The sequence below is a fragment of the Lichenostomus cassidix genome, chromosome 1 (assembly GCF_008360975.1).
Source record: "Lichenostomus cassidix isolate B80296 chromosome 1, HeHo_3.0, whole genome shotgun sequence".
NCBI classification, from domain to species: Eukaryota; Metazoa; Chordata; class Aves; order Passeriformes; family Meliphagidae; genus Lichenostomus; species Lichenostomus cassidix.
Window position 1 is genome coordinate 28,817,469 of NC_139479.1, and position 26,197 is coordinate 28,843,665.

The window sequence follows — 26,197 nt, forward strand, 5'->3', positions numbered from 1 at the left end:
GCCCCTGGGCTCCAGCTGGCTCCTCCTGCCTGCCCCAGAGCCTCAGCCCCGAGGGTTGCAAAACTCTCAATACAAACACGCGAGAGGCAGGAAGGGCAAAGTCCTGCAGCGGTGTGTGCGGGAGGGTGGAGGCAGCGATCCCGACAGCTCCCGAGACCGGCAGGGACCCTCACTCTTCCTCCTCTTCGTCCGCAAAAGGGAAGACACGAAGATACGAGGGATATTGAGCCGAACGAACCAACAGCCCCCGCTCGGCCCGCCGCCTCCCCGCTTCCGCCGCGCCGCGGGCACTGCGCAGGCCCAGCGCCGGCACAGCCCGCATGGAGGAGGAGGAGGATGAGGATGGCAGAGGCCGGAGGGCCGCGGGGAGCCGGGCCGCGTCTTCCCGCTTCGTGCGGTGCCTCTACGCCGTGGGGTTCCTGGTAAGCGGGCCGGCGGCGGCCGTGGGGCCCGCCCTGCGCGGCCTGGGGCGGAACGGGAGTGCTCTCCTTTCCGGTGCGAGGCTGCGGCGTGCGGGGCTGCATCGCTCCAGCTGCTCCTTGGGAATTCCGGTGTTTGTAGCGGTGGTGGTGTAGAGCGGCTGTGCTGTTTTACCCCTGCAGACAGCCCTGCAGTTGGATACACGGCTTGGATTTTTGTCTTGTGAATGTCATGGAATAGCGCAGCACCCTATAAGCTGAGTCTTGTCTTGTGCTTATAAGAGAGCTGTTCCCCGTTTCCTATAAATACTCGTGGGTCCTGTAAACTTACCAAAAAACCCACTAAAAACATGTTTTTTCTAGCAAAAAAAAAAAGCCCTATATTGAAAGAACACACTATGTAAACTACAGAAGGCTTATATACTGTAGCGATTCATGAGCCTCAGGAAAGTGCCATTTAATTAATTTGAAATTAAAAGCGATTACTTGGAAAATGAATACAAAATGAGTATGAGTTTGCACTGTGAAATGTCAAGGTACTGTCTTACCTACTTTTAGGTTGGGCAATAGAAGCAACCCACTTGTTTTGTGTCCTGGAGCAAATATCCCAGTAAAAGGTGCATTAGAACAAGCTTTGCTACTTTTAAGTGACTTTTAAATGCTGTAATAGCATGCTGACACTGAGCTGGGGCACACAAGGAGATCAACCAAGTGAATGTCTTTCTAGAGGGTGTGATGGGGCAAACTTCCTGTAGCCAGACAAATGTACAATATCTATCATTCCACATAAGAAATTATGCATGAGACATAACTGCTCATCAGAGTATAGTAGTTAGTGGGTCTTGCTCTACCTGCGTGCCTATGACAGTCCAGTACTGCCAGGGTTTAGTCTGAAACTTGTCCTTTTTAATGTCTCTATTGATGACCTGGACGAGGTCACTGAACCTCTCTTCAGGTTCACAGATGACACCTAAAATTGTATTATTGAAGATGTTTATAAGTGGTGTGCTCTGTTTGTTTATGCTAATGTATTTAATGATTCTGACCTTGTAAGCCTCAATTTCAACCATCAAAAAGTAATTAATGACAGACTGTGAGAATTCACTTAGTGATACACTTCGTTACAGTTAATCAGGCTTTGAGGTAGTCTAGTCCAGTTCAAGCAGTCAGTGATGAAAGGTAATCTTGCTCCAATAGATCTTCTCCAAGGGACACTGGATACTTTGCCAGATTGCAGTAGTAGTGAAAGAACTACTGGGTCAATGTGGTGAGCTTAACAAAAGGTAATAAAGCAAAAGGAACAAGTAGGAGATCCTTGTACTACTCAGGATGGGCAGTGTCCTTTACCCTCCTCTTACAAAATGTTTTTCAATTATACTTTGCGTTTTTTCTTTCTTTTTCCTATTTCTGTCTTTTCACTACATTTCTCAAGCTATACACAAAGGCAGTCTGTAAGTAGGTTTAGATGTACTGTAGCTTATTTCCCATTGAGGTTGGGTAAAAATACCATTTTTCAATATATATTTTCTTTGCACAAATAAAAAGTATTTTTTAGGTGATTGAAATTAGACCATTTTGAATTTAAAACACTGGTGCAAAGTACTTTTCTAGTTAGACAGTAAAGTTTAATATATATTAAAGGAATATTTAATGTTTAAATATATATCTTCAGAAGGACTATGTCTGGAGTGGGAGGAGAGGATTGATGTTTTCATAGGTTTAACTCTTCTGTGAGGCAGTCTTTTATCTTTCAGTTTATGTGTTTTGTAATATGAAAAAATTTCTTTTAACCTTGTCTTGATATGGAGATAATTTTTTTTTTTAATGTTGACAGTTATTAAGCCAGGTTGCCATTGTCTTTGTGAAAGTTACTAAAACTTTGCCTGCCCTCTTTTCAGGACTTATTTGGGGTGAGCATGGTTGTTCCTTTAATGAACCTTCATATCAAATCTCTAGGAGCAAGTCATACCGTTGCTGGGATCATAGGTGAGTTGCAGTACTTGATTTACAAAAGAATAAGATAAGGCCTGGATTATGCCATGCTGCAAATTGGACATTGTAACATAATTCTTCCTTGCTAAAAGCATAAAAAAAAAAAAAATACAATTTCCTGGTAAAACTGCTAGGGCAGCCACACTGTGTTAGACCCAAAGACCTGTCCAAACTTGCACACTGACAGTAGCCAAAAGCAAGTGCTTGGGAAAAAGAACACTTGGAAAGAACAAGGAGGTCTTGCAGTAGCATTTGTAAAGCTACTTTTCCAGCATCCAAGAATTCACAACTGAGCAATTTAGGGAGAAAGAGGTGTTGCTTTTAGTTTTATTGTTATTTGCACTTTGCAAACAGTACTTCTGCAGCTGGTTCTTTAAAGGTTTCCAACGTCCGTGATTGCTCCCAGTTTGATTAAAATCCTTACAGCTGTCTTGGCAAAATACTTATTAACTTTAAGGAGTGTTTACAAATAAATTCTGAAGATTGGGAATTTTATCTTAAACTATTTAGTGATAAGGTATATTCTGTGGTTTTAAAGTACCCATTATGGTATTGTTTATGGTTTGGAGTGGTATGATATATTCCTTATATCTTTATGTCGTTGACATGGGCTCTGTTACTCAGTTTTATTATTTTGCTTTTTTATTTAACACTTTTTATTAAATAATTCTGGTTCCACACCGAGTTGACAGTATTATTTTAAGCAGCAACTAATCAGAAATATGTTTTCATTTCAACAGTCTGCTTTGATTTTTAACTTTAGAAAAAACTGGGGCTTGAGGTGTTTTCTTGTAAATGAAAGTCTGGCAGATGCTTCTCTTTCTGCTTCTCTTTGTTGCTTTTCTTCTGTCATTTAGTGCTGCTAAACTCTTAGCCTCAAAAATTAAAAAGTAGGGTCTGTGTTTTCTTCAGGGCTTCTGTGGTGCCTTGTAGGATACTGAAGCACCAAGTGGAAAGTCCCTTCCAGTAGTGAAATTCTCTTCCAATTCTGAGAAAGGAATTAGAAATGCTAAGATCTGTTTTGTTTAATACACCATATAAAGCAGTATCATTTTACCTTACATAGTTTTAAAAATTTTCAGCACGTTTTTCTTTTTTATTTTGTCATTCCCTGAAACTATTTCCTTGATTAAATGCTAAACTCCACCCTTGGTCCTGCTCCCTCTTCCCAGTCTTCTTATAAACTATTTCCAGAATTTCTCTCATTTTTCATCATTTAAAACTTTATGCAGCTTTCATTTTAAAAAAGTGTAATTTTTAACACTGGTATTTTGTTTGTTTTAGGATCTCTCTATGGTGTAATGCAACTGTTTTCCAGCACATTTGTGGTGAGTTCTAAGATTGCATTCCAGGGCATATTGGTATTTCTTTGGATTGTAGGGGAGTAAAGGGTGGGGTTATTAATAGCATTTCTTGACATTTTGAAAATACATAAAATGTTCATATAAGCATTTTGGTTGGAGGAACCAATTTTTGTGTCAGTTTCATTTATAGGGAATTGCCAGGTTTTTCAGACACAAACAGAATACAGTTTTTAGACAAAAAGTAGAATACAGATTTGGGCTCAGATACATTACTGAGCAGGTCACATTTACACAGGGTTATCTTCTCAAGTGGTGGTGCTAGTGAAGCAGTTTCCTTCAATGCAGTAGCCTGTCCAAAAAGTAGTCTCATTAGTCAGGTTTTCTTAGCCTGTGATCTAGTTTGCTTTCCCTGCTTAATGAGCAGTGCCTTGTAATTCACTATATGGTCTAAATTAATAATTGCCTCTTTGTTTGTTTGTTTGTTTTTGTTTTCTATTGCCTCTTGATTTTTATATCCTAATATTACCCCATTACTAGTTTTCTAGTTTTGAGGAGAGCATACTATGAGAATATACCATAGTAAAACTGTTTCAGGGTTTATTATGCAGGCCACCTGTGATAATTTCCTGCTATAGTTTTGTGGTATTTTCTTTGAATTGCAAGACCATTGTCAACTTTCTTAAAGAACCTATTTCCTTTTGGAAAGCAAGCTAAATGCATCATAAATGCAAGTTTTCTGTTTGCCCTCTGCATAGCTACTTCTTACCTGTCTTGCCTCAGATGACAAACTCCTCATAGCTAAGATCATTGCTTTTAGGATGTTCAACAAGTATCTAATACATAGCAGCCAGTGATGCAAACAAATATTGGTGGTTGGTTATGGTAAAATTTTCTGAAGGCTCCTACTGGTATATGTTGCAGGACTGTCTTTTCAAAAGGGAGATTTTTTTTTTTTCTTTTTTTTAAAGCTCAATACATTACATTAACTGGAGTCATAGTTTTGGCAGGTACACTGCCAGCAGGGCAGAACACTGCTTGTGACTTCCAGATTTTGAGCACTTACAAATGTTGTATAATAAGCTTATTAGGCTTTCGTTGACAGTCGTTTGATCTCTTTTCTCAATTTAATTTAGAAGTACTGATTGATCACTGCACATAGCCTAGTGTTAGAAAGAGCTAATCTTTCTTTCCTGCTTTGTGAAAGGGCTGCTGGAGTGATATAGTAGGAAGACGGTATTCCCTGCTTGCCTGTATTCTTCTCAGTGCACTGGGTTACTTCCTTCTTGGGATATCCACCACAGTGTTCCTGTTTGCCATTTCTAGAGTCCCTGTCGGTGAGTAGACACCTGGCATTTTGCAGCTTAAATTTCCCGTTGTCTCAGTTTGAGAATTACTACAGGAGAAATCATGGTATGTGGATGGCTGCATAGCATCATCACCCAGCAGCACCAACTGAACCTTATGTTGGAAAAGTCTCTATAAATCAAGAATTCTCATTATTTTTATCCTGAAAATAATTTTGAAGTGTTGTGGCTTAACCCACCAGATGGCTAAACCCCACAAAGCCACTTACTTTAGCGCTGAAGAATTTGTGATTAATGGAATTTCAAAAATACAAATCATACAGATTGGGACCATTGTTACTTGAGATACTTTCTGTCTTCTTTTTTGAAGAGCAATACCTGTTTATTAATTTGTTTATATTTTGTTGCAGGTATTTTCAAGCACACACTTTCCATCTCTAAAGCCCTGCTGTCTGACTTGGTGTCGGAGAGAGATCGCCCTTTGGTAATGGGGCGCTTCAATGCAGCCTCCAGTGTGGGCTTCATTCTGGGACCTGTTGTTGGAGGCTACCTTGCAGAGTTCGAAGGTGGCTTTTACCAAACGTCCTTCATCTGTGCTTCCATCTTCCTTCTGAATGGTGGTAAGTTGTAAGTCACATTTTGCCTCTTGGGTCCTCACTTTTTTGTTTTTATGCCATCTGTAATACCTTGAATTCACAGTGTCTTTAACATCTATGGCATAAATATTTTGTATACCAATAGTACTCTTTGAATTTGTACTTGTGTGGAAGGGAATTTTAAAACAGTTATCCTCCAGGTGCTTCTCCTTTGTTTTGCCTATATCGCTTTTGCATTCAGACACAAATGGGAATTTTTGATGTGCCCAAAGATGAAGACTGGAAATCAAAATTTTGGCTTTAGCATTTAGAATTGTTTATATGGTGTGAGTGCGCCGTCTCAGTGCTTTCCTGTCTTGCTTTCACTGCATTTAAAATTGAACTGATTCTGTGAATATCACTAGACTTAATATTTGGAAATTTAAGAAGACTTTTTTAAAAATTGTTGAAGACTTTTTTAAAATTGTTATAGTAAAACTAATGTCTTCCATGTAAAGTTGATGCAATTGAATGAAATCGACTAATTTATTGATCTCTCTAGGTCTTGTCTGGCTGTTACCTTGGAGAGAAAAAAACACTGGCAATAGGGAGCATTACCAAGACAAGGGAGCAAACAGTTTCTCAGCAAAAGCAAATCATGAACTTCACTTGAAACTAGCAAGTAGTACAGCTGTAACAAACAACAGTTTATTCCAGTCTCCATGGACCCAAGCTGCAACAGTGCTGAGGAAGATTAAAGGAATTGCGTGCTCTAATTTGTGGGATATATTTTTAGTGCGGTTCCTGATGTCTGTTGCTATACTGCTGTACTATAGTAATTTTACTCTGGCCTTGGAGGAGAGATTCGGGGTGAAACCTTTGTTTGCTGGATACCTAATGAGCTATAGCAGTGCACTTGGAGTCCTGGCTGGTTGTCTGCTCGGACCAATAACGAGACTGTATCAGCACAACACATATAGACTTCTGTTGCACTCCAGCACTTTCACCTGCATTCTAATCCTCCTGTATGCGTCAGCACCGAGCATATGGATGGTCATTTTGTCATCCACATTCTTAGCCTTCTCCACTACCATAGGCCGTACGTGTATCATTGATCTGGAACTGAGCGTTGGTGGGAACGAGGCCAGCGGTACACTCCTAGGTGTTGGACAGTCTGTGACATCAGTGGGACGGATTGTTGCCCCACTCCTGTCTGGAATTGCTCAGGAGTTCAGTCCTTGTGGCCCTCCAAGCCTAGCAGTGGGACTAGCGTTAGTCGCTATTCTGATAATGAATGCAAACAAACAAAAATACTGTGGCCATGGAAATGGGAAGTTAAAAAATCAATAGTAACAATTTTGAATTGCATAGATGTATCTTAACCTGCCAGGCTTGTACAGTAATTACATGATTTTTAAAGAGAGCACATTACATTCGCACAGAAGCAAGTACATATACATTATTTCTGCTGCAGGGATGTTAACTCTTGGCAAATGTTATTCTAACTGGTACCACTAATACATTTCTAAGAGGAGCAGATGTTGCTGTATTGTACTGGCTGTGATTTTTTTAATGGATTTCTAACCTTTTTGGACAGGAGAAGAGAATGGCATGAAACGCACAAATCTTGCTTGCAGCTCATTTTTGAAACAGTGTTATAGATTGAGAGATTGTTTTAAAAAGGTGAATCAAAGGTGAATTTTTGTTATTTCATCAGAAGGAGAATTTGCAGTATGTTTGGCCTTAATTTCTTATGCTGCAGTCTATTGGCTTTTGTCTGCTGTGACAGTAGCTTATATAACAGGGTGTTTGCTTATATGATTTTTTGTAGCATATTTTGTCTACAAAACTTTCTACAGACCGTGATTAGGCACTTCGGGGTAATCATGCAATGCCTGCTGATTCCTGGTCTTTCCCAAGTAACAGAATTGGGTATGTGCTAACTTCATGTACTAGAAGACCTAATTTTAAAATAATACAAGGCCATCCCAACTGGAACTGAGACTGAATTTAAGTTTTATTGAAATTTGAACTGGTGGCTTCTGTTTAGTAATGACTTGTACTGAGAAACTTCATTATAAATTACTTGTTTATATTTCCTGTGCAATTTTTCTACGATCATGTTAAGAATAAATTTCCTTCTTAATTCTCTTAAGTGACTGTAAAGGTGTGCTGGAGCAGTTAGCAGTAGTTCATGGATCGGGATTAATGTATCCTCTCTCATCTCAGGCATAAGTGACATGTCAGTGACAAGAGAAAAATGGTTTTTGTTGGTATTTCAGTCTTCATTTGTGTGCATAGCTTAACTGATGAGAAGTTACTCTCAGAGCTGTACAGAGAGTTGCGGCACTCCTGTGCTATTTACTGTTCAAGCTCATGACTTGCCAGTCACCACTGTTTATATTTCATGTGAAACACAGAAAAAATGTATTCTATACTGATAATGTTCCATATGATCTTCATTATATTACCTGATGAAAGTACAAAGTCAACTGTAGAAAAGTGTTGGGTTGCAGGGTAGGGGGAGAGATTGTGCAATTTGGTTACCTCCTTGAACACATCAGTGCAAACACTCTTCCTGCTTCAGGTGAGTCATAGATGGTGTTCTGCATTTTTTATTTTCATTTTCTTCTTTACCTTTTCCACTGCCTCCTAGCATTCAAATATTTGTTGAAACCTCAGTGATTCCAGAGGCAGCACCATAGGAATTCATGTATAGAACTCTGAATTGTTTCAGTTTGAAATATTGACATAATCACAGTGTCTTACTGTGATTTCAGTACATATCCTCAGAGTTCTTTATTACAATAATCTGTGTTTCATTTCTCCCTAGAAACTTGAGTAATTTTCAAGTCTCTTATCTTCTCTTGCCTTTCTTGGTAGATGCCCAAAACATTATTGCTCTAAATTTCCTATTTTCTTTCTTTCCATCTTTTAAATAGTTTTTTCTTTACCTGAAACCACCCCTTTGTAAGTAAGGACTTCTGTTTTGCATCTCTAGCAAAGGGTTAAGGAAAAGGGTTGAAAGAAAGCTTCAAAAATTAATATATATGAATGATTTAGTTACTTTTCCAATACTTGTTAATTATAGGACATAACATTTATTCTTCTAAGTTGTTGCACTGATTTAATCTGACTTCTGTAAACATCTATCCTAATACGTACAGGTGCCTGAATATTGATTATAGAAAACTCACAGTCGAAAAATGTGTGGAAGCTTGTGGTCTTGGGGACATGTTGCACATTTTATGGAAGTTTTTTACTTGTAGGCCAAAATTATTTCTGAGGTGCCACAGAAACATTTCTGTACAGGTACAGAAAAATTGCACTACTTTTTTTTCTTTAAGGACTAGAAATAAAACGAAGTGACATTCCACATGTATCATTTTGTCACTGTGGTGTTTTTCCTATCTTCCTCTGCTGAAGCTACAGCATAAAATAGAAGTGTTCAAGTCAATAGGAAGTGCAGATGCTTTATTTCTTTTCCTCAGTCTGTGGTTAAAATAATTTAAATATGTCTACATTTCTCATAAAGGGCACAGGAACCAAGGATTCAACCAGAAAGTGGCTTGGCAGTGAATGAAAAAGAAGGAATAAAATAAAATGGAGAATCAGCAATTTTGAGATGAAGTCCTTAAAGCTACTGTTCCTCATACCTGGAGACCACATTTGCACCCCTTGTGTTGCCTCTTATTTGCCATGACCATGCAAGTTCAGAGAGTGCAGGTTCAATGACATTCCTGCAAATACAAAGATGTGATTCCCCCTTTTAAGTTAAGGGAGAAGCAGTTGCAGCTAATTTTGGCTACAGTCTAGTGGGCAAGCTACTGAATTACTCAGCAGTTTCTTGAATCTGGTTGTAGTGTCTGTAGAAGACAAACCAGATCTGAATATGGACTTATAGGAAAACAGTTTCTGGCAGCAAACCACTGCAAATTAAGATTTTTCTCTTGCTTGCTATTACTTTATTTTGGGTTGGTTTTCTTGGGCCTGTAGGAAGTGTTGGGTTTTGGTTTGGTTTGTTGGCTTTTTTTGGTCTTTGCCTTTCAAAATTTTCCCTTTGGTAAAAGTGACTTTTCTGACCATTTTGATCAGCTGATGTTGAAAAGTCTGTTTACACAATACAGTCATTTATTTCTGTAAAACAGCAAGTAGCATATGATATGTACTGATTTTGTTGCTTTTAAAAGATAAAACAAATGTGAGATTTTTTTTCCTTTTGGGGTAGGCTGTGTACTTTTGAAGAGCTCCTTTATAAACATACCAGTTATGGGGGGGTTGACCCTGACTGGATATCAGGTACCCGCCAAAGCCACTCTATCATTCCCCTCTGCAGCTGGACAGGGGAGAGAAAATGCAGTGAAAGGCTCGTGGGTTGAGATAAGGACAGGGAGAGACCACTCACTGATTACTGTCATGAGCAGAAGATACTAAACTTGGGGAGATTAACTCCCCAAGTTATCCTGCACAATCAGCAGGATAATGAAAAGTAAAACACCTTTCTCCCACCCCTCCCTCCTTCCTGGGCTCTACCTCCTCCCCTGCTGGAGCACAAGGAGCTGAAGGGGAAATCCTCAGAAAAACCCAATTCAGAGTGGAACTGTATTTTCCTACTGTCCCTAAAACTGGGCTTTCTTCATCAAAAATGCATTAAAATATCTGTACCACAGAGTGTACTGGGGAGTCCATCTGGAAACAAAATATCTGTGTGTGGCTTTGGCAAGTTTCCCAGTCACTGCAGAAGATCTGGTTCCCTTGAAAAAGCGAGAAACACATCCTCAGTCAATACATGACTTTCCCCATCAGATGGTGCTCGAGGACAGATTTATTGGGCATTTCATTCTCCAGTAGACAAAGTCTCGTTGATAAAACATGAAGTAGGTGTCTCCTCTGCAGGCTCAAAAAAAGTGCTATCTAACTTTTTTTCCCTTACAGGGGAGAAAAAAAAAATAAAAAAAGAAAAATAGAAAGGCAAACCTCTGACCCAAACCAGAGTAAGAGTTGAATGAGAAGGGCTACCTGGAAAAATGACTGTGTCACCTGCTGCTGTCATTGCTACTGAAAAGGAGAGTACCCAGGAAATCAGTTCCCAGACACGATGAGGTTCTGATTCAGCAGTAGTGGAAAAGAGCCCGAAAAGGGTGGGATGAGCAGCAGTGAGGAAAGCAGAGAGTACTCACAAGGACAGAGTCCCAGGAGATCTGCAATTCTGCTTCACAGCGTGACCATGCTGGAGATGTGCCTTGATGCTTTTATTCTGTGGATTTCAAAGTGCTTTGGAATAGTCCAAAGCTTTCATGTTTTCGAGCACCAAGAGCTTAAGACCATATCTCATAAAAACAACTCTCAATGTGATGTGCTAGTACTATGGGGCACCACATTAAGCACCAACGATCTGAACATGTCTTGCATTAATGGGCAACCAGCATAGCAGTAAGGTTCCTGAAACCTGCATCCATTATTTAAAATTGTGCCACAAAAAATAACAACTGTTTGAAAAAAGAAAATGAAAGGCAGCTCTCCCCAGATAGAAGCCAAGTGCTTGGTCATTGTCAGCATATGAATGAGAAAACTCCACAGAGAGTAAACTAAATGTTGATGTGCAACATTTCATATTTATTTATTTGGTCAGATTTCAGATAGGCCTAATATAAAACACCTAATCTAAACAGTCTGATCTGTAAGGAGGATGTTGTCTCAAAACTGAAATCAAAACTTGAAGCTTTTTTCTTATTCAAACATGGTCCAAATAATGCAGTGACAGAGCATTGCCTGACAATTTTACAGATGAAAGTACTTTCCTGTTGAAAGAAAAATTTGAATTTGTTTTTAAAACTTTCTGGCTTTGTTTGAACCCAATTTTAGTTCTAAACAGGAGATGATCGTTAAAGGACAGCTAAATATTGATTTCCACAAAAATCATTTGTTGAGAATAGCCATGAACATTTGACTGAGGTTTATGGGGTTCACACAGGCATTCCTCTGCAGCTTAGACTTTGCATTTGCCACACAGCAGAAACTTCCATAGCTGAAACAGAGGAAAAACACTGAAGGATCTGTGCCAAGGAAAGAGTTTAGGAAGGTTTGATATCTCAAATACATACATGAAATAAATATTTTGGAAATGCTGTTAGAAGAAGGAAAGTCTTACATTCCCATTTATCAACCCCCACCCACAAACATTTGAAAGAAATCTACCTTGTGATTTTAAAAGGAAACTCTGATTTTTAATAGTTTTTTCAAAACAAGCTTAAATTAAAAAATTTAATCTTATTGCCCACAGATTTAGAAATGTGCTAATGAAAGAGAAAAGTTATGATTTCACAGTGTACATTCTTCAATGAAAGCTATCAATCTTGTAACAAGTAGAATGAAAATTATTTCTGCATTGTACTGAAATGTGTATCTGTGCTAAAGCAAGCTCAGTACTTAGATTAAGTGGGACAGAAAGTGCAATTCCTGAGAGCTACAGTTAAGTATCATTTATTTTAATGCACCTTCCCCTCCCATATGCCCTCAAATGGCAGCCATTGACGCTAGGATCAAGAAGTTCATGTTATTAAGGTGCACAATTACTTCAACTGATTCCAGGGCCCCACTGTGCTACTCTTCCGTAAAAAACAAATTAGATGGAACATTTTTGTTCCTTGGAGTGCATAGCTCAGACAAAGAAAAGATTATCTTTCCCCTTTTCCAGATGAGGAAACAAAAAGTAAAACAAATTAACCAGGGTCACAAGCATGAGTGAATGAGCTTTCTTGAGTCTCAGTGGTCCCTGACCCAAACAGGAGACTGCTCGCTTTGTCTACGTGCAGTGCTCTGCAACTACTCTACTGCTGTGTTGGCGTTACATTGCAACCAAGTAACTAAGGTGCAAAAAAGCAATTTTGATTCAGAACATTATTTATCCACTTGAAGTTCTCTCTTTTTAGACCTTCTGGTATCCTGCTAAGTGCCCTCAGTTCTTGCTGACATTAATGAAAGCCATGGTAATTCAGTTTTTCTTTGGTGATTCTTCGTACCTTTCAAAGGTAACATATTGCCAAAAATTCAGAAAGTAAAAATTCAAGCTATTCAGGTCTTGTCTCTGTTGCAAGTCCTTTTTATAAGCTGTATTTGCAATTCTGCCCCTACAGCTTGTTTCTTCTCTTCTTCCTCTTTTTCTGCATCAGAAGTCTTCGAACAAACTAGGCTTCAGGAATATATTTATTCTTCTTTAAAAGTCTATATTATAGGTGCATTGTGCAATTTTCAGTGTTACTCATATTAAACCTCTGGTTAAAACAAGTATTATTGATTATAAATAAAATCTGAAATGATACAGAAGTTTGGGTGGGTTTGTTTTTTTTTTTTTTAAGAATCCATTCATCACTGGACTTTCAACAATGATTTCCAATGGAAAACTGGGTATTGAACCTTCATGACTTGGTTCCATGAGAGATGATATGATAAGGCACATTTCCATACTATCTTAACAGTGGAAATAAGGTAATTAAATTAAAGCATTGACATAAGTTACTTATAAAAGAGATATTTTTTTTATGTCTTTAGCTTTGCAATTGCTCCAGTATTCCTTTCATTTAGTTAATGGAGTTGACTTAACTCAAATGGAAGTGGTTAGACCCAGACTGAGGCTTGTTTTGTTATTTTAATGGATCCCATAGTCTGATCAGATGGTTTAGAATCCTAATTCAATACGTCCATGGTTTATTAGCAATAGTTCTCCTTTGGCTATGTTCAGTATGGCTGGTTCTCAGGCTTACTCCTTGGCCTTTCCCCTTGTGATGCCTGCCTAACTAACCGTGGTGGTGGCATAGGTCTTGCTGACCCATGGTCTGCAGTCAGATCTTCCCTGCTCAAAGTGCCAAATCTTGGTCTCGTCAGCAGTGGCTGCCTGAACCCAATGGAAGGCTGAGGCAAGGTGCTTGGGTCCTGCTGCTCTCCTCGTCCATCCTGGCTCCCATCAACTTCATTCTTCCACTCCACCCTAAACTCAGGTAGTGGCCTCTGTTGTCTCAGTCTCTGCTCTCTCAGGATTTTCCCTGCTCTGGGTCTTAGATTGAGAACTGTGGTAGCAGCATCCAACTCAGAGTCACTGCTGTCACCCACTGTCAATTAAAAACAAAAGTATAATGTTAGGTGCAGAATATAATGGTTTCAGGAACTTTTGAGTAACATCACACTGAGCCCTTGCAGCCACAGGATAAAGTTTCACCCTGTTTCCTATATCCAGTGCTTTCTGATTAGACCCAGTAACAGCCTCTTAACTGTGCCAAGATAGAGGACAGATTTGACTTAAAAACATCCCTCCCCTCAAAACTGATTTTTAGAAGGGCCTCACTCAGCTGTTCCTTGATTGCCAAGTGTTCCCTTGATTGAGGTGACATTTCCCCAGTCCTCGGAAATTTCCAGTTCTTTGGACAGAAAAAATGTCTCTTTCTGAGTTTGGGGTCTAGCCCCTGCTTACATCCAAGCAGGATACAAAAATTAGATTTCTCAGCCTCACTTCTCATGAAATCTAAACTGAGAGGCATTTGCAGAGCCTCTTAGGAGTACAGGAGCTCTAGAAACTTGACTTTGGGAAAGGAGCACCAATACTCTATCAGGAAAAGGATCTCTCAAGGTCAATGTACAGATGGGTGGAAATATCCCGTCCTTAATATGCCTGAATGTAAGACATGAAATGGAATCTACAGGGCAAATCTTGTAGGTTTCAAGTGGTGCAGACTCTTCCTCCCACTCACAGCAGGTTGCTCTAGGGAAAGCTGGCATAATTGTTTAGGGAATGCTCTTAAAAGACCATTGCCAGGTAAACCAAGCTGGAGATTGTCTGGATGTATAGATGTACAACTGTTTTTTCCCAGCAGACTTCTTTAAAATGAGTTAACATCTTCATCAAAGCTTGCACACTTGAGTCATTCAATAATAATTTTAACAATAGTTTACAAATGCCTCAGATTTGTTCTTAGACTTAAATCAGATATGATGTTTTAAATATATCAAAGTAAACAACTGTGTATTGTGCAACTGTCATAAGAGCAACTTAGATTAGGGGCCTTCATGTTATTTCTTTTAAAAAGGTGAGGAAGGGGTCAACAAAATAGATCACCATGTAATTGTCCATTCACCCAGATAATTATATATCAAGGAAGGTCTTCATCAGACTGTGTTTTCAGGCTTTTTCCCTTCTAAATATGTCAAATAATATATTTTTTGACAATTGAATAATCTGGAGGCACATTTTCTCTTTAATTCTAGGTGACAGTAGGTGACCTCTGCAGACTAACTACAGAATAAAAGGCATCCAACATTCAGGAGGGCAAAGATATAATTATTAACAGACAAAAACACAGTCTATTGTTAAATTAATTTGGAATAGTGGAAAACTAATTGGGGTGGAGATCAAGAAATTTTAGCAACTTTGCAGAGATTTCTTCTTCCCAGCTAGAGATTTTGATGACAGCTTCTTGTGAAAGGAAATGCTCCCAAGTAAGGTCTAAGCGTGGTAATGAAACCAGTAACAATCAAAAGCAACATATAGAATTGGGCAAAGTTTTCACACCAAATAGTTGTGCTCCTAAAGATATTTTTTTTGTTAGAATTCAAGAACTCCAATATAAAACATTTGTGAGTTTAGGCAGGGGAAAAAATAATGATTTGGTTGTAAACCACAGCATTTCTTCATGAGAACAATAAACTAGACCTAATGTCCTCATTGCCCTCTCTGCTTTGGTTCTCAGAGCAGCGTCCTCTACCTGACCCCAGAGAGAAAAAAACCAAATAGGCTCATAATCCAGGAGGGATATCTGGTCTTTATGCAATAAAGATGAGGAGAATGAGCCATGGCAGTGTTACTGATGCAGAAGTGTTGCAGGCTGCTGCTTGCTGACACAAGGAGATGTGCTGGGAGGACTATGCCGGTATGGAATAGGAAGTGAGAAAGCCCCACAAAACCTGCTGTCCACAGCATTTCTCTACACTCAAATTTTTGCTTTAGGACCTACTGCTTTAAATGCACTAATATGCTGATTTCTCTGCATCATCCCTGGAAAAACTTTCCTTCCATGTAAGCAAAATTACTGCAGCACAGTAAAAAAAAGCAGGGAAATTTCATTACCTCTGGAAGATGTTTTATTTCTCACTCGCAGTTTCTCTGGAAGTTTAGTGTTTTTAGGAAGTGAAAGGAATCTTTTTGTATTTGCTGCAGCCTGTGTGTAAGGAAAAACAAAACATTTTAAGTCACTGCAGATTAGCATACCTGCATAATGTATGTTAAGATACACAACTGAGGCTTGAACAAGTTTATGTAGCTAAAGGGCTGGAGAGCAGTTTGGGATTAGCTAATTTGTGATCTTTTACTACACACTCAGTGCTGATTGCTGGCTGAAATCTGTGCTAAGTAAGGTAAAGACTGAGCAATCTCAAGAAGCTTAATCAAATGAAAGCCTAGTGATTTGCCCTCTGAGATCAGAGTTAATAAATGTATTGTCTCTAACCTCAACCTTGCCTGCAAAGGTTTTCCTAAGGAAGGCAAACGCTGCCAGCATGCCATTTCATGCAGCTCCATGTTTAAAACTTGTTTAAAACCTTTTATTAGTCAGCTGCAACAATTTGGTTGAGACTGAAGCTTGGGCTCAAGAACTACTCTGTATTCTGATTCTGCAAGTGCTTTATACATATAAATGACTTTATACAGTTGACTAGTCACACTGAAGTTGATGAGGAAGTTAGGCACCAGCATGACCATTTACCAGTTCAGGGCATATAATCCTTGTTTCCCCAGACTAAGCTTTAGGCCCTGGGAGCAGACCACGCTTCATACTTCCTGGAACATGAGAGGTACTTTCCAGAACAAGTTGCCTTTCTTAAAATTCAAAAGTCTCTCAAGGACATCCTTTCTTACATTTGCTACAAAGATTTTTAAAAACTTTACAGACTACCAGCTCTCATCTGCTCATACCATTTCTTGTGGCAGACCCAAAGGGAACCTGAAAGGAAATTTATTTTCCCTTAGAGATTTTTCCTCTTTGGATTTTTATTCTTTTCCGCTTTCTCCTCTTCCCTCTGTAGAGGATTTATCCAAGGATAATTATCCTTAAAATTATAGCCTGCGTGTTTTAAAAAGTTATCAGACACCCTTTTTCTCTCCCTGCCCTAAAAGTCCCCAAATAGTCTCCTCACTATTCCACACAGTAAATAATTTAGTTTTATGACAAAGATAACATAGGTAACTGTGGCTGAGAGGGAAAAAAAAATCATTCAGGAACAGTCTTATTCAAAATCAATATCACAGTAGCTCTGGTAATAATCACCTATGAGATACAGCCCTTTTGGAGACATTATTCCAGCCTTAGCTGCTGAAGGGCAACTATATCAATGAAGAAAACAGTCACTAAGTATTCCTGTAACATGAAAACACATATTTATAGGATGGCTAATTTCCTTGATACCTGATATGATTTGCAGGATCAGCTTCCCTGCTTAATTACTGTGCTCCATTCCAATATGGTTGGAAGTCTACAATTGCAGGATTGCCTCAGAGAGCCAGATATTATCATGTCACAGCAAACCTTGTAAGTTGAAGGAGTTTTCTTAATCTTTGTCAAAATCTGAGGGCCTGACTTTATGAATACTAAAGAGAATACAACATTTTTCAAGTGAAAAGCTCACTCTGATCAAAAGTCCTACCTGTGATCAAAAGTCCTACCCCATATTTTGGAGCATATTTTAAGTAGCTTCTCTGTCTCAAAGTCATTTTTAACCTCGATCAACCACACTTCATCAAAATACTGATGGACAATACTGATCATCCCTACATTGTGTACAGAGCCTGTTCAGCTTCTCTGAGGCAAAGTTATGGCAGCTGATCCCACTCCCATATCACATTCTACAAGACTGAATCTTTGCTGAAGGTGTCAACACAAATTAAGGGGCTCATGTGTGCATGTGCAGTTGTCTTACAAACTCATAATTCTTTTTCTGCATGTTGTAGGATTGTTTTCTCTGCATGACAACTAGCTACGAAAAGCTGTTTTCATAAAAACTAAAATTAAAAAACAAACAAACAAAACAAAACAAAACAAAAAGAAAAAAAAACACCACAAATTGCAAGTACCGGTCTTTCCCTTGACAGGCTGTTTGTTTTCCTCAGGCTCTCCCTAAGGCTGTGCCGGCGACGGATCAGAATTTCTTTGGCCTGCTTTTCATTTGCATCTGCAGCCAGGCTATGTCGGTTGTAGGACATTGTCTGAAATATAGAAGCAGTGATCACAGCCTGGAAAGCATGATGTCACATGTGTCGGACTATGTGAACAGGGCAAAACAGGGTTTTTGCTTTAAGCTTCATAAACCCTTCTGAACAAGATCATATTGTAGATGATTAAGAACAAGAAGAATAATTATGCAATGTTTTTATTCGTCTGCTTCACAATCACCTGTTTCTTTTGTTGGTTTTGGGTTTTTAACCTGCTGATATTCATAATGAAAGAGAAAATGGAAGAAGCTGGCTTAATACTGTGCTTACCCCCACACTGTAGTAGCTTGCTCAGTATGGCAATAGAGGACGCATATTTGAAAGTGATGAGTCCCCTAGAGGGAAGTCATTTTTACCTCCAGCAAGCTGAAGCTTTCTCAATTTTTGAATGTTTTCCAAGAGCTCAGGCATTCAAACTACTTAGCCACAGGAGGATAAATGTGAAATGTCCTTTTGCTTTTATTTCAGTATTTTTCCAGCTCGTCATCTCTGCTCTTTATACAAACAACTTTACAGCTGGAGGCAAACAGGAAATCTAATCCCGTACCACGAAGTGACCAATATACTGATACAAGTAGACAATGTTGGGTTGAATTGGCACTTTGATCCTCCTTTAATACTGTAGGTATATTGGAGGTAATAAGACAAAAGCATTAAGCCTTATCAATAGTATAAGATCAAGTAAGTATTTTCACAAAGGAATGTGATTATGCTACTATACATATGACAGGACATGGATTCAAGGCAACAAGTAAATACGAGCATTATTTGTTGCTACATGATAGAGTAGATGTTCTAGCTCAAAGATGTGTTAGGAAGATAATGAGTGCATTCAAAGAGCAGTGGGATATTTAAGTAGGCAAAAGTTCATCCTTACTCGATGTCGTATTTGGTAGAGATTCTTTGTTAATATTTCTCGCATGTTTTCCATTTCAGCAGGAGAAAGGGGCTTTATCTTTCCTTCATGATAGTCACTGTGGCAGAATGAGAAAAAGGAATATAGGGGAGAGGGAGACAGAAAGGGAGGGAGAGAGAAGAACGGCGTTATTTTTATGGTCAGGAATTACATTTGAATTATTTTCTTTGTGGGGGGGAAACAACATTTAAAAACAACTAAGTAATAGGTGAAAATGTAACATGTAGAAACGAAATCTTGATTTCATTTGAGTCCGTGGTAAGACACAAAACTCAATATCCAAAATGTGCTATAAATTACAATAATTTGTAAATTTTATTTAGGTACTTTTCAAAATGCCCCTCAGGCTTCCCTGGTAGCTATTTTCAGCAGACAGGCAGGCACATGTCCAAGTCCACCTCCACTCTATATGGCAGATCAATGTTCCAGTGAGCAGCTGTCCCAGGAAAACTGCACACTCCGGAAGAGCACAGCTCACCAAGCAGTTCATGGGAAGCTACAAGCAGATGGCTCTTGTTTCGCATCCTCTTACTGCTCCTGTGACATTAGGACACAAAGTATCCTACGTCCAAGTGATTATCCTACCTACAGCCCGGGCTATGAAACAAATTTCGTGACCCAGCTGAGATGCTTGGCCATGCTGTCATCACTTACTTACCTGAGGGACACAGACGATGGGACCTTGCTTATCATTCCACTCTCTGCCATCTCAATGGCATGCTTGATTTCTAGCTTCTTGTATAAAGAAACAATGCTGGATTTGGGCTGGTTCTCGCGGATTAGAAGTCTTCGCAGGTATTTATTGTCAAACTTCTTAAACCTGTACATGAGGGAAACCAGCCCAACCAGTTAATTTTCACTGTGTATAGTTAAAGAAAGCCAATATATTGTAGTTAGTGACATTTTAAAGGACTTTATTGTCTGGGAATGTGTCTTTTCATGTTAACAAACTAATGCTGAGTAACCTAAGACAATTTCATCTTTACTTCAGATAGGTGGTCTTAACCTGTGTTTTGGTTAATATCTTAATGGACCGTCTCCCTAGCAGGAACTTTAAACTTTTAGGTATTCTGTGTTATTAGAAAATAATATTTTTAATTCTCCATTTTCATCAAGACAAAGAGAACATTAAATATTTACTGTAATAACAAATAAAAGGTCAAAATTTGCATCGACTGCTTTTTTTTTGAAATTTTAGCCTGCTTTTGTAAAACTTTAGAAGTTCTTGTTTTCTCTAAAGCAACTGCACCCTCTTGAATGCTTAGAGAAAAAATATTGATTACAGCTGGTGTTGATTTTGTTTGTCAGAAAATATTTTGCCCTCCAGACATTCTGAAATTATTCTTGAATTTGGGTGTGAAGGTCATGAAGAGGTGGGACTCTCCTTTGCTCTCTAATCTTTTTATTAAATATCTCACACATGCTGGAGGAGAACCAGGCTGAGTAAAGAAAAGTTGTACCCATGTCACACATTTGTCAGGAAAGTGTCCCCCACGTGTTGCCCCCAAGTCATTTGGAGAGGGCTCCCCTCAGTCACTCTTACTGGTGCTATTCTCTCCTTATATAAAACACTCAAATTCTTGTTGGAGCAGTGACTAGAGGGTGCTGAGCAGTGCCCATGCTTTGGGTCTAAAGAATTTGGGTGCAAAAGCAATTAGATCCAGCCTAATGATGATGATGATGATTCAGCAGATAAAGTAAAAATATGAATTACCCAGGTATTGCCAGGGGTAATCTTCTTAACCAATACTAAGACTTAAGCAATACTATCAAGAACTGTGGAACTGCCTGCCATTAGGATCTCTCCATGTATCTCATTCCAGCTGCTGCCTTGATCTTTCTAGAGGAAATCCAATAACTTTTGTATGTTTCCCATCAAATAGGAAACTAAACCATCACTTAACTCCCCTAAGAAATACAATTTGCGGGAGGACAGCTGGGTGGGATGAAAGGCTCAGCAGACACACAGGAAATGCTCTGCAACAGTCAGAAACATGCACCCTCAGAAGGCACTGTACTTCACCCTGAGATCAGAAAGCTGCCTTTCTTCCCAGCTGGAGATTCTGTTTTACTTGTTTGTGGTTTAGTAAAAGACATTGTTTTGCTGCTTTCCCTTTGAAACCCACATGTTCTAAAAACAACCATCTGATTTCAAGAATAAATGCTGAAAATGAATATGATGCCCAACAGCCTTTGTTTGTTGCTGCCAAGCCATTTCAGCCTCTCTTGTGTAACAAAGAGTTTTAAATGCCACTCTTACTTATCTCTCCAGAAGTTGTGACCCCAGTGTCCACACACATCTTCAATTCCAGTCTTCACGTGGTCAAAGAACTAAAAGAAAACATTGGTTCATTACATTAACTTACAGACATCACTTGGCTTGTCCTTAGACCTTATTAATTTCCAACTTACTTTAAAACAGAAACATCTAGTCACAACTCAGGACAAGGCTTCAGTTTTACCAAATGCAGTCCAAACCAATCTAAAAGACAGAATCTGTTTTTCCCCCTGGATCTTCATTAGCTCACAGCCTTCCAAAAGGACAGAAGTTAGTTGCTAATTTCTTCAATGACAATCTTGCTCAGCTCCTGCCTCAAATTGAATGTTTTTCCTGTACTTTCACTTATTTGAAATTCCCTAACCACTCAGTGTTATGCCTGGAACTTCCCCAGGCCTGACAGGGAAGCAAGTATGACTTTGTGGAGAAGAGAGTCTCAGTGGATAGAAGCTCCCCACATCAGCACCAGCCCCTCAGGATGCACAGACAGAACTGAGAGCCAGATTAGGTCCTGAGCTCCTATTTTAGGAATTTGTGGTCTAGCCTGATCTTAAAGCCTCCTGTTCACCTAATATTAGAAACACACTCTTCCTGAGTCTATTATGAATTATGAAAAACTGAATCAGTTCAGCTAAGGTCTCACTTGATCCGAGAAGCAACTTGTTTGCTTTTAATTCAGGAACCAGAGCAGGGCTATCAGTCTCAGGGGAAAACCCTGGTAGATATGTCCAGGGGATAACTTCTAAAAGGACAGACTTTTAGATGCCTAGATTGGCTTCTTTCCTGAATGTCGCCCTTATTATTCCTCGGATTTGAAATTTCAAACCACTTGCCTCAGGTATTCTGCAAGGAGAAATATGTTCAAGAAGATGCATGGCTAATAATCTGCAACAATTGGAGACACACGTACCAAACATAAATCCATAAAAAGGCTGGGGATGTAAGAATTAAGTAAGCCTAAGAGTGTGTTTAAGGGAAGTTTGCATTTGTTTAATTAGATTCACTCAAATGCAGTATGATATAATCAAATAAAGCCAAAGGTTTCCTGATGTAGCCAAATTATAAAATAACATGTATCTCATGTGTGGAATAAACTAATTTACTTCAACAACTGAACAATTAAGAAAATTAAGATTCCAAAATAATGATACATAATAATTTTGATAATTGCCAAAATTTAAATATAAGCTTTACAATTATTGTGCATATAACAGCTATCAAAAAGAAATCGAATACAACCTCTCCATACTACCATATGCTGAATACTTGTTTTTCTGAATGGGACTGGGAATTTCATCTATACAATGGTTTCACCTATGGTACTGAAGCTGCAACATACCCTGTTGTAAATTTCTTCACTGACAGCAGGCTGCTTTTTATTTGACCTTTTGACATCAAGAAACTCCACTAGTGGGCGAATTGTTATTCCCTGTGGAGAAAAAAAGAACACAATAATTATAAAAGTGAATTTACTGTTTTGATTAGCAGGTGTTGCACTTAGCTATGAAGCCTTTGTCAGCTCAGACTCCACTAAAGAAACAGAAGGAAAAAAGGGGCACCCTAGAGCTGAGAGGTCCAAGAGGGTCAACTTAACAGAACCTATCAGGAATACATCACCTATCCCACCCATAGTAATTATAAACTTTTTTCAGTTTTGTTGTGTTAGAAAAACATGAGTTCATAAACTGATTCCCTATAATTTAAAAATGAACATGTAAAGTCCTCTTTTTTAGTGATTACTTCCAAAATAGGTATTCAAAAGTACGTAAACAGTACAATTATTGTTATTTAAGATCATGATGTTAAGGTTTTTTTGTAAATATGTGTCCTTGCCTGGCTATCCTCAGAGAAAGAACAAAAAGTTTTGGCTCTCCCTGAACAATATAATGGTTTTGAACAATTATTTGTGGAAGAACTGTGATAATTTGTTTACTTGTATAGACACACTGGCACAGAGGAGAGGAATGAATCTCCTGTGGTGTTGAGATCAGTCCCTACAACAGACAACCAGGTCACATTTCTTTTCGTAAATGAAGCAAGCTTTATCTTAAAAGTAGTTAGGTTTCTTTGCCCCATTGGTCATAATGGAACACTCATCCTGTACCTTATTGTTCTGATAATTAGAAAGCTGCTTCTTAATTGCATCATGGTCACTGTGTACCACTTTGTTCTTGTGCCAATATTTGTCTTTTTAGTTTAAACAGTGTTCACTCCCTCATATAAACAGTAATTATAGTCCCTTTTCTCCTTCATCTTGCTAAGGCCAAGGCATCCTGGTCTCCTTTCACATGACAGGCTTGCCAGTCCTGTGATCACTCTAGAACATGCCACTATGCTCTGATGGAAATACCTGCCTCAGTATGTCCTAAGATCAGATTTGCCTTTCTTCTGTCCCCACTGCAGTGTTGGCTTAAAATCTACCCCATTACCAACTAGCACACCTGCATCTTTTTCCCTTTCTATTTTTTCCAAATGAAAGGTTCCCATTTCACAAGAGAAATTCCTAGTAAGAATGTCCTAGCAAAGACACATTTGCACATTACTGTTCAGTTTCATTCTGTTCCTTTCATATTGGCCCTCAGTTCTTTCTACAGGATACTCTTTCTCACTGTCACCCTGAGAACACTTCTCAAAGTCTGTCATCAAGAAACATCAGTAACAAAAACTCCTACACTTATGTGCCATGGTCAATTAACAAGAGTATTAACGTATCCTCGAGGAATTCCTTTACTAGTATCTCCTCAGCCTGTCATCTGGCCAGGGTGGTTGAACATTTGAGCAGGTGCCCAGAGAGGCTGGGGTATCTCCATCCATAGGCATATTCAGAACTCAGCTTGACATGGCCCTGAGTAACATGATCTAGCTTTGAAGGTGGCCCAGCTTCGAGCACAGGGTTGGTCTAGAGTCCCCCAGAGATCCTTTTGGACCCAAAGGAATATTTGCTTCTATTACCATTTGAAGGAGAAACTGCCACCTCCTTCCTCATTCACTTTACACTCACCCTAACATCAATCTAAACCTCAGTTTAATGAGTAGCTACACTAAAAATCTCCTCTGTAGCCCACTCCCCAAAGGTTTTACAAAAGTCCAGTTGAATGAGATTACACTAGAAAATAAATTGCCTTATAAAAGAATGATACCAGCCAGGTTCTCCTTTGATAAATCATATTGCATCTCACAGCACGTTCCATTTACTCCATATTTTAAATTATTCTGTCTTTCAAAATCAGTTTTCACAGCTAAAGCCAACTAACTGACCTCCACTGTGCCACTTTTCCCAAGCATGAGCACAGATACTTGATTCCCACAGCATCTTTATCCATGTAAAAGGCAGAGTAACAAAATTTTTCCGCACTGATCTGAAATTTCATTAATCGTCACTCACATCTCTCTCACTGCTCTGGATACTGACCAGTCTGATATGTTTCTTTGATGGGCTTGGCCTCCTTTTTTTCCAGGTTTCAGTCTCTTGGTCACTCTGACCAGGCCTCCATGGCCAGGTGATCACCAGAGACAAGTTCTTCACATCCTTCCACACACCTGGTGCTTTTTTAAGGATGTCCAGCTGGTTTGCAGCATCACTTCCTAACACCCAGACTCCACCTGTCTGAGCCCTCAGTATCTTTCCCTGCTCATTGTGCATTATATCCAACACTGGACTCCTGAGTAAACACAAGTTTAAACATTCTAAAAAAGGAATTAATGTTGGAACTGTACCCAGATTATCTTTTATCTCTATTCCAACCTCACTAGTCTTAAATACTTAATACTACTTATATGCTAGCATAAGTCCTTAATATCTGGCATACTTTTGCTACCTGTCTGTGGTATGCATTGCATATTTTTCTACTATGACGATGGAGAGTACCTTCAAGTATGTTCTTTACAGTAAGTTTGAACATTTGTTTTTCTACCCATGGCTTATTTATAACCTGTCTGAGAAAGAAGAAGTCCAGGAGAGGAAAGGTACTACCTGAATGAAAACGGTGAAGAATATCACCACGATAACAGCAGTGATGAACAATTTCTTCCTGGGAAACACAGCAGGAGGAAGCAGAAATACAAGTGAAAAACAAATTGCTCCTCGGAGACCTCCATAGGCGATAATAAATTGGTCCTTAAAAGTGAGAGGTATTGTCCGGAATACATTAATGATCTGAGTCAGAACAAAAACACCTGAGGGAAAAAACAGAAATACAAAGAGGAGGGGAAAAAAAGGGAACTTAAATTACACAGAAGTAGCCCATGATGCTAATATTTGTTTAAAAACACTTCTATTTGCTTCTCATCTTTTATTTGCTTCTACAATATATATTACTGAAGAAATGCAATATTACTTAGCAGCTTGGAAACACCATAATACTAAATTAAAAAGCCTAAGGAACATCATCTTAAACATATTTAGTGAGCTAAAAACCTCAGGTCAGCTGGATTTAGGACCTGAAGCAGCTAATAGATCTCTGTAAGACAGCTACCTGCTAGACTGCACCTCTAGAACAGCAATAATTCTCTGTGTCAGGATAGATCAAGACTCCGAATTGCCTTTTAATAGGATTTTAGGTGATTTTGAACACTTTGGCTTGTCCCCTCCATCAATCTGTGCTTTGAACCCTGCAAACTCCTATTCACTCAATTTCACTCACACAGACAGGAAGGAATAAAGGACTGGAGATGGGGGGAGAAGATACCAGTGCATGCTGATGTACCATGGAAAAAGGCTCCAGGGAGCTGGCAGACTGGAGTAAAGATATAAAGGCAGGTGAAGGGAGCAAGCACAGGGGGCAAGAGCTGGGTGGCAGTCAGGCTCTTTGGCTGCTTTTCAGCATAAAGTATTAACTGTGGGGTTGCATGTGCAGTAGGAAAATAGTCCAGATTCCTGCTCTGGAAGGAGACTTGGGATCTGGATGAAAGGTTGCAGATTAGAGCACGACCCACCTTTATACATGGAGGGAATGAATCATTACATACAAAGCTGGGGACAGGAGCAGGTTTAAGACCTACCAGCCTGCCCTGCACTTAGCTCTCCAGGTAAAAGAAAAAGACCTAGTACTGTAAACTCAGGAGGGATCAAGTAGTTTCTTACAGAAGCTTTTTCTTTACAATACATACCTGAACCCTTCTATTACAGCATTTCCTAGTTTGATTCTATTTATGTC

The 26,197-nt window shown here is 39.1% G+C and overlaps 2 protein-coding genes across 3 annotated transcripts in view; one reads left to right on the forward strand and one right to left on the reverse strand.

Annotated features, from left to right (window-relative positions):
• Positions 1–8,976, forward strand: SLC67A2 (solute carrier family 67 member 2). Its single transcript, XM_085054275.1, has 6 exons — positions 1–422; positions 2,318–2,405; positions 3,696–3,739; positions 4,920–5,049; positions 5,430–5,639; positions 6,157–8,976. Exons 1-6 carry the CDS (start codon positions 321–323, stop codon positions 6,942–6,944), a joined length of 1,362 nt encoding a protein of 453 aa, XP_084910401.1. The 5' UTR covers positions 1–320; the 3' UTR covers positions 6,945–8,976.
• Positions 8,977–11,189: 2,213 nt separating this feature from the next.
• Positions 11,190–26,197, reverse strand: part of SLC9A2 (solute carrier family 9 member A2) — a 33,979-nt gene continuing 18,971 nt past the window's right edge. For both annotated transcript variants that reach the window (XM_085054286.1, XM_085054292.1), the window contains exons 5-12: positions 25,015–25,217; positions 22,381–22,470; positions 21,024–21,094; positions 19,422–19,583; positions 18,725–18,821; positions 17,710–17,841; positions 15,712–15,802; positions 11,190–13,702 (exon numbers count right to left, since the gene is read on the reverse strand). In XM_085054286.1, the coding sequence (XP_084910412.1) occupies positions 13,332–13,702; positions 15,712–15,802; positions 17,710–17,841; positions 18,725–18,821; positions 19,422–19,583; positions 21,024–21,094; positions 22,381–22,470; positions 25,015–25,217 (1,217 nt within the window). In that variant the 3' untranslated portion in view covers positions 11,190–13,331. The remainder of the gene's footprint in view (positions 13,703–15,711; positions 15,803–17,709; positions 17,842–18,724; positions 18,822–19,421; positions 19,584–21,023; positions 21,095–22,380; positions 22,471–25,014; positions 25,218–26,197) is intronic.

Coding starts and splice junctions, on each gene's coding strand:
- SLC67A2 (XM_085054275.1), top strand. CDS start 321: ATGGAGGAGGAGGAGGATGAGGATGGCAGAGGCCGGAGGGCCGCGGGG. Junction 2,406..3,695: donor TACCGTTGCTGGGATCATAG/GTGAGTTGCAGT, acceptor TGTTTGTTTTAG/GATCTCTCTATGGTGTAATG. Junction 5,050..5,429: donor CATTTCTAGAGTCCCTGTCG/GTGAGTAGACAC, acceptor ATTTTGTTGCAG/GTATTTTCAAGCACACACTT.